This window comes from Tribolium castaneum, chromosome 3 (genome assembly GCF_031307605.1).
Source record: "Tribolium castaneum strain GA2 chromosome 3, icTriCast1.1, whole genome shotgun sequence".
In the NCBI taxonomy this organism is placed as follows: Eukaryota; Metazoa; Arthropoda; class Insecta; order Coleoptera; family Tenebrionidae; genus Tribolium; species Tribolium castaneum.
Genome location: NC_087396.1, coordinates 16,195,022 through 16,208,680, shown reverse-complemented (window position 1 = coordinate 16,208,680; position 13,659 = coordinate 16,195,022). Strand labels below are relative to the sequence as shown.

The 13,659-nt window shown below is 36.7% G+C and overlaps 3 protein-coding genes across 7 annotated transcripts; 2 read left to right on the top strand and 1 right to left on the bottom strand.

Moving 5' to 3' along the window:
* The first annotated feature begins 508 nt into the window (after nt 1-508).
* Nucleotides 509-10,831, top strand: RIC-3 (RIC3 acetylcholine receptor chaperone). 5 transcript variants are annotated; one of them, XM_008197389.3, is made up of 11 exons: nt 510-806; nt 1,001-1,315; nt 1,467-1,600; nt 4,631-4,777; nt 4,825-4,972; nt 5,072-5,092; nt 7,956-8,056; nt 8,436-8,624; nt 8,673-8,817; nt 9,471-10,393; nt 10,441-10,831. In XM_008197389.3, the coding sequence occupies exons 1-11, from the start codon at nt 608-610 to the stop codon at nt 10,564-10,566; spliced, it is 2,448 nt and encodes an 815-aa protein (XP_008195611.2). In that variant the 5' UTR covers nt 510-607; the 3' UTR covers nt 10,567-10,831. The 5 variants fall into 5 exon arrangements, with proteins under 5 accessions (XP_008195614.2, XP_008195611.2, XP_008195613.2 ...); XM_008197390.3 differs by lacking the exon at nt 7,956-8,056 and adding an exon at nt 8,179-8,261 and having other exon boundaries at nt 511-806; XM_008197392.3 differs by lacking the exon at nt 1,001-1,315 and having other exon boundaries at nt 509-806.
* On the bottom strand, nt 10,803-11,562 carry ND-B14.7 (NADH dehydrogenase (ubiquinone) B14.7 subunit). The gene has a single exon (XM_966134.4). It carries the CDS (start codon nt 11,384-11,386, stop codon nt 10,865-10,867), a length of 522 nt encoding a protein of 173 aa, XP_971227.1. The 5' UTR covers nt 11,387-11,562; the 3' UTR covers nt 10,803-10,864.
* A 72-nt stretch (nt 11,563-11,634) lies between these two features.
* Nucleotides 11,635-13,472, top strand: Atg6 (Autophagy-related 6). Its single transcript, XM_008197394.2, has 7 exons — nt 11,635-11,861; nt 11,918-12,069; nt 12,125-12,276; nt 12,323-12,568; nt 12,616-12,889; nt 12,935-13,152; nt 13,203-13,472. The coding sequence occupies exons 1-7, from the start codon at nt 11,741-11,743 to the stop codon at nt 13,333-13,335; spliced, it is 1,296 nt and encodes a 431-aa protein (XP_008195616.2). The 5' UTR covers nt 11,635-11,740; the 3' UTR covers nt 13,336-13,472.
* Nucleotides 13,473-13,659: the final 187 nt, after the last annotated feature.

Below are 13,659 nucleotides of genomic sequence, written 5' to 3'. Positions count from 1 at the left end.
GAAACCAAAATATAAACTAATTTAGAACTGGAACCGGAACGGAACCCAAAATTTTTACTCGTTTGAAACCGGAACCGGAACCGTAACGGAACCCTTATTTCGTTTGGCTTATTTCTTGGCTTATTTCTCAAGCCCTGATACAAATAGTAATATTTTTAGAATATGGTCTCAATGAATGTGCTCCATTATCAGGATCAGACAAATCGTTTGAAAAAATCAAGTCGATAGCTTGCATAGAAAAAAAGTTATGGAGCTCGCACGCACCCCTGGGGCACCCTGTATGTTAATAAAGCTATAATTTAAATAATCCTATTGTTTGTGTTGTCTCTATTTCCTATTATTGGCCCCTGTTAAGCTTTACGCACTTCATCCAGCAATCTAAGGCTGCAGCTTTATCTGCAGGAATTCAAAACCCACCCTTTAGCGAAGCGCCGCGACGCCACGGCGCACGCTTCCCCATCCCCAATCGGCGTCTCGCACGCCACTGCACATTGTTTTGATCAGTCGATCTCATCCCCGCGCCGAGCTTCCGTCATTGCGATATTTCTGGATTCTGGCACGGCAACAATTTCCCAATTTTTAGTTGTGTCCAGACCATGAACGCGCCATGACCGAGCGATTACGAGCGTCTTCCGTGGGCTACAACAGCCCCAAGATGGAGAGCGACCTCAGCCCACGCAAGACCATGCTGGTCCTGGTCATCGTCGTGGGCTGCTTTGCCGTCCTATGGCCAAAAGTCTTCTACCCCATGCTGGTAGGCTCCGCCAACCAACACATCAAGCCAAGTCCCATCGACAAGGCCACAGGTACCCCAACTGCACCCTCCCCTACGTAATCGACGAACCAATCGATTTTAAAACAAACGATCAGAGAATAAGTTATTCAAAAAATCGCAGTGCGTAATTGCCCATTCCCAGTGAACGTAGAAGTAGAGGGCGCTTCGTAATTTTTTATTGTTTGTTTTAAAATTTGGTCCAATAATCTTTTCTGTCTCTGCCAGGATGCTGCGATGTAATATCCGAAACTGATATAAACACAATAAAAATCATGTCGGAGTTATGCTCATCCATAATAAACTCGACAAACGGCAAAGAGATCGTCCAGAAATGCCGGCAAGAGGTCCTCGAGACCTGCGGAATCGACATTTCGGTCGTCTTGCAAGAGCAAGTTAGATTAGGGCGAAATCTTAAGCAAATTCTAGATCAGATAAGGTCGCTGAATGGTTCGCTCTGCTTGAAATACAACTACGGGGTTGATCCATGGCGACTGGGGGTGGCACACAGAGTGACCGTGAAAGTGGCTTCAGACGCTCCCAGTAAGAATCCGTGTGGGATATTTACTAACACGCAACATAATCTTGGCTAATTTTAATTTTATAGAGTGTTTAACCGATATAACTTTATTTTGTGTGGATGAAGTCGTAAAACTGTGTGTGGGGGTTTTGTGTGATTTTGCCTGTTTTTCAGACATAAGGCAAGAACGGCCGCACCATTTGAGGTCGGAGTTGATCCATCCAGCTTTCAGGGAAAGAGGAAGAGCCATTCCTCAGCCGCAGACGGCGCCACCGGCACGGCCACCGCCGAGGGTTGTTGAAGGAAGAGTAAGTGCATTGCTTGTTTCTTTCACTGTCAAGAATGCGAAGCATTCCAATCAAGCAGTAATTGCTTGAGGCGGCCAAGAAATTAAGATTTTTGGAACGCAATAATGAAACTAACTTAAACATCTATTCGTTAATTTTTATGTAATTAGAGTTTTAATTGGTACAACAACTTTAGAATTGATTCAAGCCACATAATTATTTTTTTAATTAATGACTAACTTCGCTAAGATTATTTAAGGGGGAGAATTCCTCTGTTTCCTACATAACTGACCACAAATCATTTGCCGTCACATATTTTATGTACAGGATGTTCCAAGTTTTATGGCCGAGGCAAAAATAAATATTTTCAGTCGATTAAAAAAATTAATTAATAGCCTAAACGATAGGGAAATAATTACGCTACCATTTGATACTTTGATTTTGTTCAAAAATTTTGAGGTATTTCTGTGAGACATCAAAAAATGGCAGGCTTGTAGTAATTGCAATGATATTTACAACCTTTCCGGATTAAAGCGGTTATTGTTAAGGAATTCTGACTTGATAACCGAATAAAATGGTTATTACCTAAAAGATATCAGCTTTCGTATATTTTAGCACTTATGGTTCTAAAAATTAAAGAAAGTTTACCAAAACAAAATGAAGCTAGTAGTCTAAATAAGTTTTTGGTGCAAGAGTCATTTGGATATCTTTAACATTCAGCAAGTTATTGCAATTTCAATTTACGGCCATAAGCGCTTGAAGTGGCATTAACGCGTATTTCCGTTGGCACTCGTAGTGTTGCCCAATTTTCTTAGTTATTTTTTCTCAAAACTAAAAGTTGTGTATTTATGCTAAAAACTACATTCATTGAGCAATCTTTTGCAAAAAAAAGAAGTTCTTGCTTTATCCAGAAGGAAGATATGACTACGTAAACGAAAATTTGGCAAAATTAAAGTTTTCAAAAAATTTTGCATAAGAATAAGTAAACAGTAAACGACTCTGTTTTTGACGAATACGTGCTCCTTGACAATAACCCACATCTGCAAATGTGCGACAATTAATTGAAGCGAGCGCACTAGAGAAGGATCGCTGATGTCATAGGCCAATAGCGCAAGTTCGTTTTAAGAATTTTACGAGTTAACGATTGACAATTTCAAGTTAAAACAAAAGCCACTGTATTCCTAAGAGTCCACTACAGGGCCAAAAGTATTTCATTTTACCTTTAACATTCACTGTTAAGGGAAAGTGATGTTCAAAGAACACCGTTTTTTTTTCAGTTTTCAGGATTTTTTCCTGAATTAAATAAAGCACCGATAGCGTTTTAAAACACTTTCTCCTCTACCGCCCAAGAAGAAGGTAGCCTGTAAATAACTTTCAAAAAAGTTACTTATAACGGCTGAACGGCTGTAAAACACCGGGAAAAATGGCCTAAATTCGACGCTTTTTTAGTGTGGGTTACCATCATCGTATGGGTATTCTCCCCCTTAATAGTCATTTTAAGATTGAACTATACTGGGCACGGCCGTGCGAATGCACTAATTTGAAACTTAATTTTTAAGAATAATAATAAACAAAAACGTTTTTTTACAATTGAACCCTCCTAGACCAGTTCTTACCTCGATGTAAATATTTGTAACTAAGTTATAATAGGGTAAAAAGCTTTTATGGAAAAATACACTATTACAAGTCATATACATGGCCCATAAAAAATATCATATACTTCGGTACCATTATTAAATAAACAAATAAAAAAACTAAAAATGAGATGTTTTTCCCCTTATTTTTAAATTTAATTTTTTTTCAAAAACACAGAATGCTCAAAAACTGGCGCACCAACTCAGAGGTACGTTGTAGTAGAGAAGCATGTGTACATTACAAGAAAAATCTTGAAAACCTACGTTGTTATAACTTCAGTTTTCATTTTTTTTAATGTTGAATAATTATTTTTAAATTTCAAACTTTAGCAGTTTTTTTTGTTTAAAAAAATTAAAATTTACAAAAAACACAATTTGTAAATATGCCTACACTGGAAATTATTTCCTATCCTAGGAAACTGTTTTAAAAATAATTATGTTTATTGTTGATAAAGATCTATTGCTATCACAATCGTTAGACAACGTTGCCACATATCATTTATTTAAAATTTATCAATAACTTTAGCAGAAAGAATTTTTTTACTATTTTAACACACCATTGAGTTGCCACGCCAATTTTTGAGCACCCGGTATTGTTGCTGAGGTCCTCAGAAAACCACATTTTTTCATGCGATTTGAACTTAACAGTTTTTTAATCAAAAAATTAATTAATCAACATTTTAACCCGTTTAAACTCGGTTACAAATACTTAAAATGACCTGTGAGGTAACGACTCAATTTACGATAAACATTTATTTGTAAAGAAAGCATTTTGCTTATTAATTTTCTTAAAAATCTAATTTCAAATTTCGCGTTCACGAGATTGTTTGAACTTTTCCTTCAGACGTTCTCAGTATAGTTCAAACTTAATAGACAAACTTATACAATAAGTCTGAAATTATTTTCTCGAAATCAAGGCAAAAAATATATTGAGAAACATCCTTGATTTCACTTAAAATCAACATTTCAAAAATTTAGCCTCAATTCTCAATCGTTAAAGGATATCAAAGGCAAGCTGCAACCGCTTATTTTTTATTTTAAGCCATTTGTCAAACACTTTCCGATTATGCCATTTATTTTCAAAACACGGTCTTTCGTTCCGTTCCGTCGAATTTATTTTTACTCAAAACAAACATTTTGGAAATAATTTCACGCAACCGATCGGCGATTTCCCCTTTAACACGTTTCGTCACACTAATCAATAGAGTTTTAAAAATAGTTCGTCACTTCGACACCTTTTAATCGACTCAGTTATTACAAAATATTAGATTATTCCAGACCTGCCACACTGCTGACCCAAAATAGCCACATATGACGTAGTTTCGCCGATCTATTTTTACCAAATAGCTGGACTTGACTACACATCTTTGACTCTTTTTTGTCACATTTTAATTGAAAATGGGTTGTAATTTTGCAGCCCGGCCCCATCCCGGGGATGAGACCCACCATCGGTGGGGCGGGCCACGTGGTGCCGCCTTCGAAGCAGGGCACCAGCAGCATGAGCGTCATCATGCCCATTTATACCATCGGGATTGTGATTTTCTTCACTTACACTCTCATGAAAGTAAATTTTTGGCCCAAATCTGGCCCATTTTCACCCAAAAGTTTCAGATCATTTTCAAAAAACAGCCGCAAGGCATTGGGGGCACGCTCTACCCACCTGTTGACCCAGACCCGCACTTCCGGAAGGAAGTCTTCGAATCGGAGGCGAGTCGTTTGGGGCCGCGTCTCACACGAGAAAACATTTCGAGCAAATTGGGTGAGTTTATTTTTACCACTGATAAGGGATTAGGCCCAGATGGCCGGCACTTTTAATTGAAAAAATGAACGTATTGTGTTTTTGCTACTTTGGTGGTAGGATGGATAGAACGTGATGCAAGTAAGTCCTGCTTAAATTTGTGCAACTAATTTTCCTCGCTGTAATACACATCTCATCTCATTTTTATTTTTCGGTATTGGCAATGCGAGTCACAACATATTTCGGAATTGTGTTGCCAACGAATTATTTTTGCGTTTCTCCATCGATATTTTTCTGTAGGTCAAAGACATTATCAGATATCATTCAGATCGGAGTACATTTTCTCAGGAATTAGAGGCGTCAGAGGTATTTGTTTGGATAAATTCGGGATGAATGGGTGGTTTATAATCGATTTTTTCGGAATACGCACACACGATAAAATAAATATTTTGATTCGGATAGTTTGCCAGGCTGCCGATGCTATTTTATTTTTTACGTACAGTGTACGGGGGCTAAAAATAATTACTGCAAGGTGTATTTTTGAAACAGCTCACGTAAGATTCGAAAATTGTTGTGCTCTAATGACGCTTGTGTTTTTAGATTACACCAAAAAGGGAATATAATAAGTTAATAACCAAATAACGACTTGTATTGTAGCAACGTTTTCTTTGTACACCATAAAGTTTTACAACAGATAATAGTATTTAAGATAAGCAACCCTCATAATAAGATGTCTTGACAAGGATGACCCGAAAATATTTACGACACTGATCGGTTCGCATGAAAGACTACAGCCTGTCTGTAATAAATCACACAATAAGTTTGCCTGAGTGATGAGCTTCGGTGCGTGGAAATCATAATAAAAACTTAATGGTGTACAAAGAAAACGTTGCTACAATGAAAGTGGCACAAAACAAATCTTATACATACAGTAAAGATTTTATTTTGCTAAAAATTGGCATTTCTATAGAACTGTTGCATTGACATGGACTTTTAAAACTGAACATAGGATAATGTACAATTAATAGTATTATGTGTGTTAAGTAATGTTCACGAAATATACTCTTTACCATATAATTCGGAAGAATTAATAAATAAATTAATAAAATTGCTTGTCCTCACTGACTTATCAAAGCACAGCCTAAACGGCTTGGTATAGAAATTCGAAATTTTCACGGAAGATAGCTTTTATAACGTATAGGCTTCTACTAGGAAAAGATTTTAGAAAACCACCCCTTAAGGTGTTAAATAAAGTGTAAAAATTGTCATAATAAAATTATATCCTTGAAAATTAATATTTGGGCTTTCAGTCACAGATGAAAAACACATATGTTTAAGGTTTTTTGGAAATTCCACCCCTAAGAAGAGTAAATGGGGTGTTAAAATATCAATGAAAATTCGTTAAGTTTATATTCTCGAAAATTAATATTTGGCCTTTTGGTTAAAAATGAAGAAAAAAACACACGTGTTTTAGAATTTTTGGAAAATCAACCCCTAAGGGGCTTACATGGGTAATAATTTGAATAAAAATCCGTAACTTTTGACTTTACATTCATAAAAATTGGTATTTGGGCTTTCGGTAAAAACTGAAACACGCATTTTAGTATTTTTCGAGGAGTAAACCGCACCCCAAATTTTGTACACCATATTTCCTCAAAATTTCCCCTAATTAATTAATGAATTCCTTTGATTTTCTTAGATTTCCCCTGATTTCCTAAAGACTTCTCCTAATTTCTTCAAGATTTCCCCAATTTTCAAAATTTCCACTAATTTTTTAAAAAGATTTCTCTTGATTTCCTCTAATTTCCTCAATTTTGCACACCGATTTCCTCAACGCTTTACCCCTTAGTATTTTCCACAATACCAAAGAGGCTAAACAAGGGATAGAATTTGTATAGAAATCTGTATTTTTTCTAATTGTATCGGTGCAAATTGGTACTTGAGCTTATGATATAAATATAAAAATAAAAAAAAACGACATTTTTAAACTTATTTTCATGAAAATTGGTATTTGGGCTTTCGGTAAATAATAAAGAAACAGTGTTTTATTATTACTTTTTGGAAATTCCACCCCCAAACAGGGTTAAATTTGGAAATTCGTCATTTTTGAAGTTATACACATAAGTATTCATAAAAAATGGTGTTTGAGCTTTTAGTTAAAAACAGAAAACGCCTGTTAAAAATTTCAAGAGAAAAAAATTCTTATTTGTTGAAAATTGATATCTTGTACATTCGGTTGAAAAAGGAGAGGCGTGTATTTCGGGATTTTTATAAATACTACCCCCAAGGGGTCATTTTTGAAGTTTTGTCCATGAGAATTGGTGTTTGGACTTTCCGGTAAAAATAAAGACAACGTGTCTCAAGATTTTCGTAAATTACACCCTCAAGTTAAACAGGGGATGAGTTTGTTGGCAATTATAAAAACAAAGTAACTCGGGCCACGGTTTCTCTTTTCCTTTATTTTTCTGCGTTTTAAAATAGTCATGGACATGCGTGCGAAGCCGCGGGCGAATGCTAGTGTCTTATAAATTCTCAAAAATTAAAAAAAACTATAGATTACACAAAAACTGTGAAAAAAGAATTTCCTATCCCTCAAATTAAATGTGTTGCAAAGTTGCGCTGATGGCAACAAATAACGACATCACAGGTTTTGAAATTTTTCGAACCGATAAATTATTGAATCTCATTCATCTTTACACTTTGTGAACATTAAAAGAAACCACCTGTTGATGGCTTTCGCCTCTTTGTTAAAGCTTGACGATGATTTTTATGCTGGTCTAAAACTGTATCGGGTTAGTAAGTCACTTGGCTGCAATTCAAACATTCGATTGATTCTCTGGATCGGAATGTCGTACAAGGTTGAAGTCAGCGGTGTAAAAGTCAAGCAAAACAATCTTTCTGCCTCTGATTCTGAGGAAACGTGCTTGGTAGAGTCACTGTCTAGTGTAGTACAGGAGGGAAGTGTGGGTTTTCAACTCGACTATGGAATTGCTTGTGCCAACAGGAGACGCAGAGCTGGACCAACTCCGCCAACGTCTGCGTGAAACGGAATTAGCCATGGAGCGCATCGTTGAACAAATGTCTAAAGTGCCTCTGAAAGCTCAGGTGCGACCTGTCCCTCCTGACCCGCACTAGCAGCTTGGCTTAGCTTTGCATGCACTTCCCCCTTTTTAAAAGTCCAGGAGTACCAACCACACAAAATTCAATATGACAATGTTTATTCGTAGTTGTTAATGCCATGTCTGCATTACTGGACGAAGTCGATCAGGAAATTGAAGCTCGCCGCAAAAGCAGCGAGGTTGCCTCACAGGTAACAGTGTTACCATAGTTAACAAAGAATGAAAAGTTTGCCACTTACCCCTTGCCGTGCTTATGCCTAGTCGCTGGTTTCTTTCCATTTTTTCGTTTGGTACAATTTTTAGCCGCTTCATGTATTGACGCTGGCAAGTTGGCAGCAATCTCACACTGAATTCGGGGATTTTAGGACTTGGTTAATGGGAATTTATCAAACGGGGACGCTGTTAAGCCCCACGACGATGAACAACCCACGGTTAAGGTTTTGGGAATGGAAATGACAGCCAGTTGTGAAGGCGGGAAGAAATGGTCAAGACCTGGATCACCAGTTCTACCAACACCATCACCAACTCCCTCAGAACCAGCTCCGCCACCACAGGTAACTAAACTCCTCTAGAAATTTTCATTGCAACAGAAAAATCCCTAGGAGATTTATTTGGAAGGTGCCCTTCCCGCTCAATCCCAACTTTTGGTTGCCGATTCCGCCATCGAACCGGAACCCGTTTCCGGGGAAGACCCGGCTGTAGTGCTTTCGGGAAAAATGACTTTGTCTGTTATAAGCCCCGATTCGGGTAAGTACAGACACTATAACTAGACAGGGCATGCAACTTAGTGCCTTATTCAAAATATCTCATAATTTTAGAATAATAGCACCATTGTTAGTTGTATTTTATTTTAAAATTCTAGAATAAATGGTGTAAAATTTCAGGATGACTGTATCAGTCATGTAAAAACTTATGTAATGAGCATGTATCTGAATTATGTTTAATAAACCGAATATTTTGTGTTTTTGCTTTTTTTTAACCGTGAACGTCTTATAAACATTCGTTTGAGAAATTGGATGCCGGCTGGTAGTTTTTTTTCAATTTTTTTGCTACCGTCTAGAAGCTAATAGTAATTGTTTGGAACCATGCTAAAATTTATGTAATCAAAAGCTGATCAGGTACGTTATGTGTCACCTTTTCGAATTAGATTGGCAATACAATTACTATGTAGGAGCAGCTACTTATGCCATAACTTTACGCCCCCGAAAATTGTATTGCCAAATTAGTTTGGCCCTTAATAACACATAGATCACCATTTTAACCACGTGTTGTTAAATGTTACCGCAACTAAATCACATTCTAAATAATTTTAAACCTTCTGTTTTCAAATTAAAACAATATTATAGCATTTATTCTAGAACTGATATTGATTTTTTTGTCTTAATCCTGCTGTTTCACAGAGAATGGAGTTGAAGAAATGGAAAATGATGCAAGTCTACAAAAGAGTGAACAAGCCGTGAAGAAAGAAAATGACGAAATTGTAGAACAAACAAAGTTTTCCCCAGAAAGACACGCTGAGGAAACAGAAAATGATACCAGTGATGTACAAAAAGGCGAAGAAATAGAAAATAATGTCAGTATACAGAGAATTGAAGAAATCGTCGAAAAAACACCAGAGGAAGACGAGCGGCCAAAACTCGGGCTAGAAAAAGACGTTGAGGATTTCTTGAAGAAATTACAAGAACAAAACGAAATTCCAACACCTTCCATAACCTTTGATAGCGATGATTTGAAGGAAACTATTGAAGTTGAAGAATTGGAAAAAGAAGTTGCTGGTTTAATCCAAGAGGCTATCGAAAATATTCAACAAAGGGTTGAACCGAACGAAATTAACGAAAATTCGGAACCAAACAATTTAGATTTAATTGACGAAAAATCAAACAATATTGAAAGTTTCACCAATCATGAAGAAAAACAGAATTTAGAGGTTGTTTCAAAACCTGTTCACAATGATGTTAGTCTTGAAGCTGCTTCTGAAGAGTGCCAAATACAAAACAAACCAATTGAAGAAATAAAACACAACGAAGAAATAGAGAATGACAGTAAACTTGAGGAACCCCTCGCGGATAAGGAACTCGGCAGCGATGAAGAAGTCGAAGAAATCGAAGAAATAGTATACGAAGAAGAGACCGAAGATGAAGAAGAAGAGATTGAGATAGAAGTAGAAGAAAGCGACGAAGAAATAGCAAACGATGTAAATCTTAATCGAACTGAATCGAGTTCAGTCCAGAGAGTTAACGGAGAGAGAAGTGAAGATTTTGTTGAAGAATCGAAATACACCACCGTTAGTGGCGCCACAGCGGCAGAAAATGACATTTCTGATGTAGGTTTCTGACCCTAGTTTCCGACTGATTCTCATTTGTTTTTCAGGAAGAACTTACAGACGAAGAAGTTGAAGAAGAAGAAGAAGAAGAAGAGGAAATCGTTGAAATCGAAGATGAAGAAAATGAAAATGACTTAAATCATGTTTCTGGTGATTCAGGGCCAGAACTTTGAGATGCTCAGATTCAAAAAATGACAATTTATAAATATAACTTTTCATAATCTGTTTTTGTGTGGGTAGATTTATTGAATTACGGATTTTATAACTGATTTCTTATTAATATATTATATGGTTTATAGTCTATTCTCATTATAATAGTTCAGGAAATATTTAGTGACGTTTCTGTTATAACACATGTTGGTAATGCTTGTTATTGTTGCCCCCAACAGTACAAAAAATAATTTCACTATATCAATAAACTGATTTATTTAAAACGAACTTTATTTACATTTAACTACAAGACAAACCACTTCAATTCTCCCCGGTGGTCCAGTTGCCAGGCCTGTGCTTGGTCAGTGTCCAGTCTTGACGCACGGTCCTGAGGCCCCCCCACTGCACATGGTATTCTTTGGGGTACAACAAATGCGTGTTGTTCATTATGCAGTGTTTCTTGCTAAGTGCGAGTACCCCCGCGAACGTGGCCACAAGGCATCCAGTCAGAGTATTCTTCCTCCAGATACCGGCGACAGCCCCTGCTGAAGCTCCACCAATAAACCAGTTCAACTTGTCGTCTTTCTTGCGCAGAGAGCCGGCCAAGTTGCTCCCAATGACAAAAGCGGAAGCAGCCCCAATAATGGGCCAGGAGCAGTAGCAGTACCTGGCGATTGTCTGCATATAACCTTTAGGGTGACTGTACAGCATCACGTCGATCGTCGACAGGGCGAAAGCCGTAAGAGCCACGGGCTTGGCAATAACGCCAAATTTTTGTAGCACATCTTCACCATCCGGGCTGGAGCAATAATCGAACGGCTTTGATTCTTTCGAAACACTCATTTTTGGGGTTTGTTATGTAAAAGTTTTGACAGGCGAGGGGGATTCAGGGAAGCCAACAAAAATTTAACATCGAATAAATTTCAAACGTTTTTTTCAAAATTTATCAAAATACTAATTTAGAGGCTACTGGTTGATAACGAGACTTAGTCTCTGTTGTAAAATTACATAAAAAATTAATAATAATGTTGTTATGTTTATTTTTGTAAGAATCGAGTTGGCACACTTGGGGTATTTATCGTCGCCAACTTAAGTAACTGTCTTGAATCATCTGTTTAACGCCAAACAACGATCATAAAAGGAAAGTCTATTTACTTGTGATAAATCTGCGTAAAATGTGTAAAACAAAGTGTTAAAATGGCAGAATACAAAAGTGAAAAAATCTTAATATCCTTTATGTGCCAAAGGTGTTCACAACCCATAAAATTAGATGATTCTTTAAGTTCATTCAGTGAACATATTTCAGCTGAACTGAATTGTAAAAACAAAGAAAGTGTTTTGGGTAAAATTGGTTACGTTTTGTGATTGTTTTAGTGCCCATACATTCCAATCCAGATGTAGATTTAGAATCCCAAGCTACGAGTTTTGATCAGTATATTCCTGCATGTCGACTGGTTGATTCAGGAAATGGTTTTATGCTGATATCAGATGAAAACGAAGTAGATTCACTTAGTCACGCTTATAAGGTACTTGGAACAACGTAAACGTAATGTTTGAAAGAGTGACATTGATTTTTTACAGAAAAAAGCAGCTTTATTCGATACTCTCTCAGGCAACTCAAATATTGATCACCCTTTGTGTGACGAATGTACAGATTATCTATTAGAAATACTAGAACAAGAATTAATAGATACGCAAACTGATTACGATGATTACCTCAGATATTACAAAATGTATGAAGAAAATTGACTTAGCTTCTCAAAAACTAGTATTTTGTAGGCTCCAGAACGATACGAACGAACCAAAACTCTCAGAACTGGAAAAGGAGTTGGAAGATTTGAAAGCTGAAGGCAACAGGTTTTTGGAAGAATTGGAAGCCTTGAAAAAGGAAGAAATTGAGTTACAAAACGCAATCAAGGAACAAGAAGCTGAAGCTAGGAGACTTGACAAGGAACGCAATATCTACTACAAAGAGTACACCAAGCATCAAAAGAATTATACTCAAGCTTGCGAAGATGCTAAGAGGTGAAAAATCATTGAATTTTATTTAATCTTTTTTACTTTCGTTACAGTTTGGAGTGCCAGTTGAATTACACTCAAATCCAACTCGACAAACTCAAGAAAACCAACGTCTTCAACGCAACCTTCCACATCTGGCACAAAGGCCACTTCGGCACCATCAACAATTTCTGCCTTGGAAGGCTGCCTTCGGCTCCTGTCGACTGGTCTGAAATCAACGCAGCTTGGGGTCAAACTGCACTCTTGCTCTCTGCACTTGCACGCAAAATAAATCTGACCTTTGAAAGATACAGATTAGTGCCATACGGCAATCACTCGTACATTGAGGTAAAATCAAGCAAAAACCGAGTGGCGTATTTATGAGCATTTCAGGTAATTGGCGAACAAAAAGAGTTCCCTTTGTACGGTTCGGGCGGTTTTAAGTTTCTGTGGGACACTAAGTTTGACAACGGAATGGCCGCGTTTTTAGACTGCTTACAACAGTTTCAGGAAAAGGTGGAGAAATTGGAAAAGGGGAATAAACAGTTTTGTTTTCCGTATCGAACAAATAAGGGGAAAATTGAGGACAATGACGCGAGTTACTCAATAAAGTATGTCTCTCAAATCGTAAAATTTATTTTGTGTAATATGATTTTTGTAGAATTCAGTTAAATTCTGAGGAACAATGGACCAAAGCAATGAAATTTATGTTAACGAATTTGAAGTGGGGTCTAGCTTGGATTTCATCACAGTTAAATAACGATATAGAAGAGAAAATGCAAACGGAAAATTAGTGTTATTGCATGTTTAGTATTTTTTATATTTAAGTAATTTTAGTACCTACAAGTAAATTACGAAATCTATACCATATTTTTGTTATGAAAATGACTGATGTTGTTGTAATTATGTTCAATAAATTTAAAGTAGCCAATTTGTTTTTTCTTTAATAAGTGAATCCCCCAACCAAGTTATGGAAACAGACCAAAATAAAATCCATAACTTTTAGGCAACCAACATTTCACTTGTTACCAATAATTTGTTATAATTATTGAATATCGTTATTTGTTTAGAACATAATCTAAAAACGGTTTATGCAATAAAATGCAACGCCAAAACTA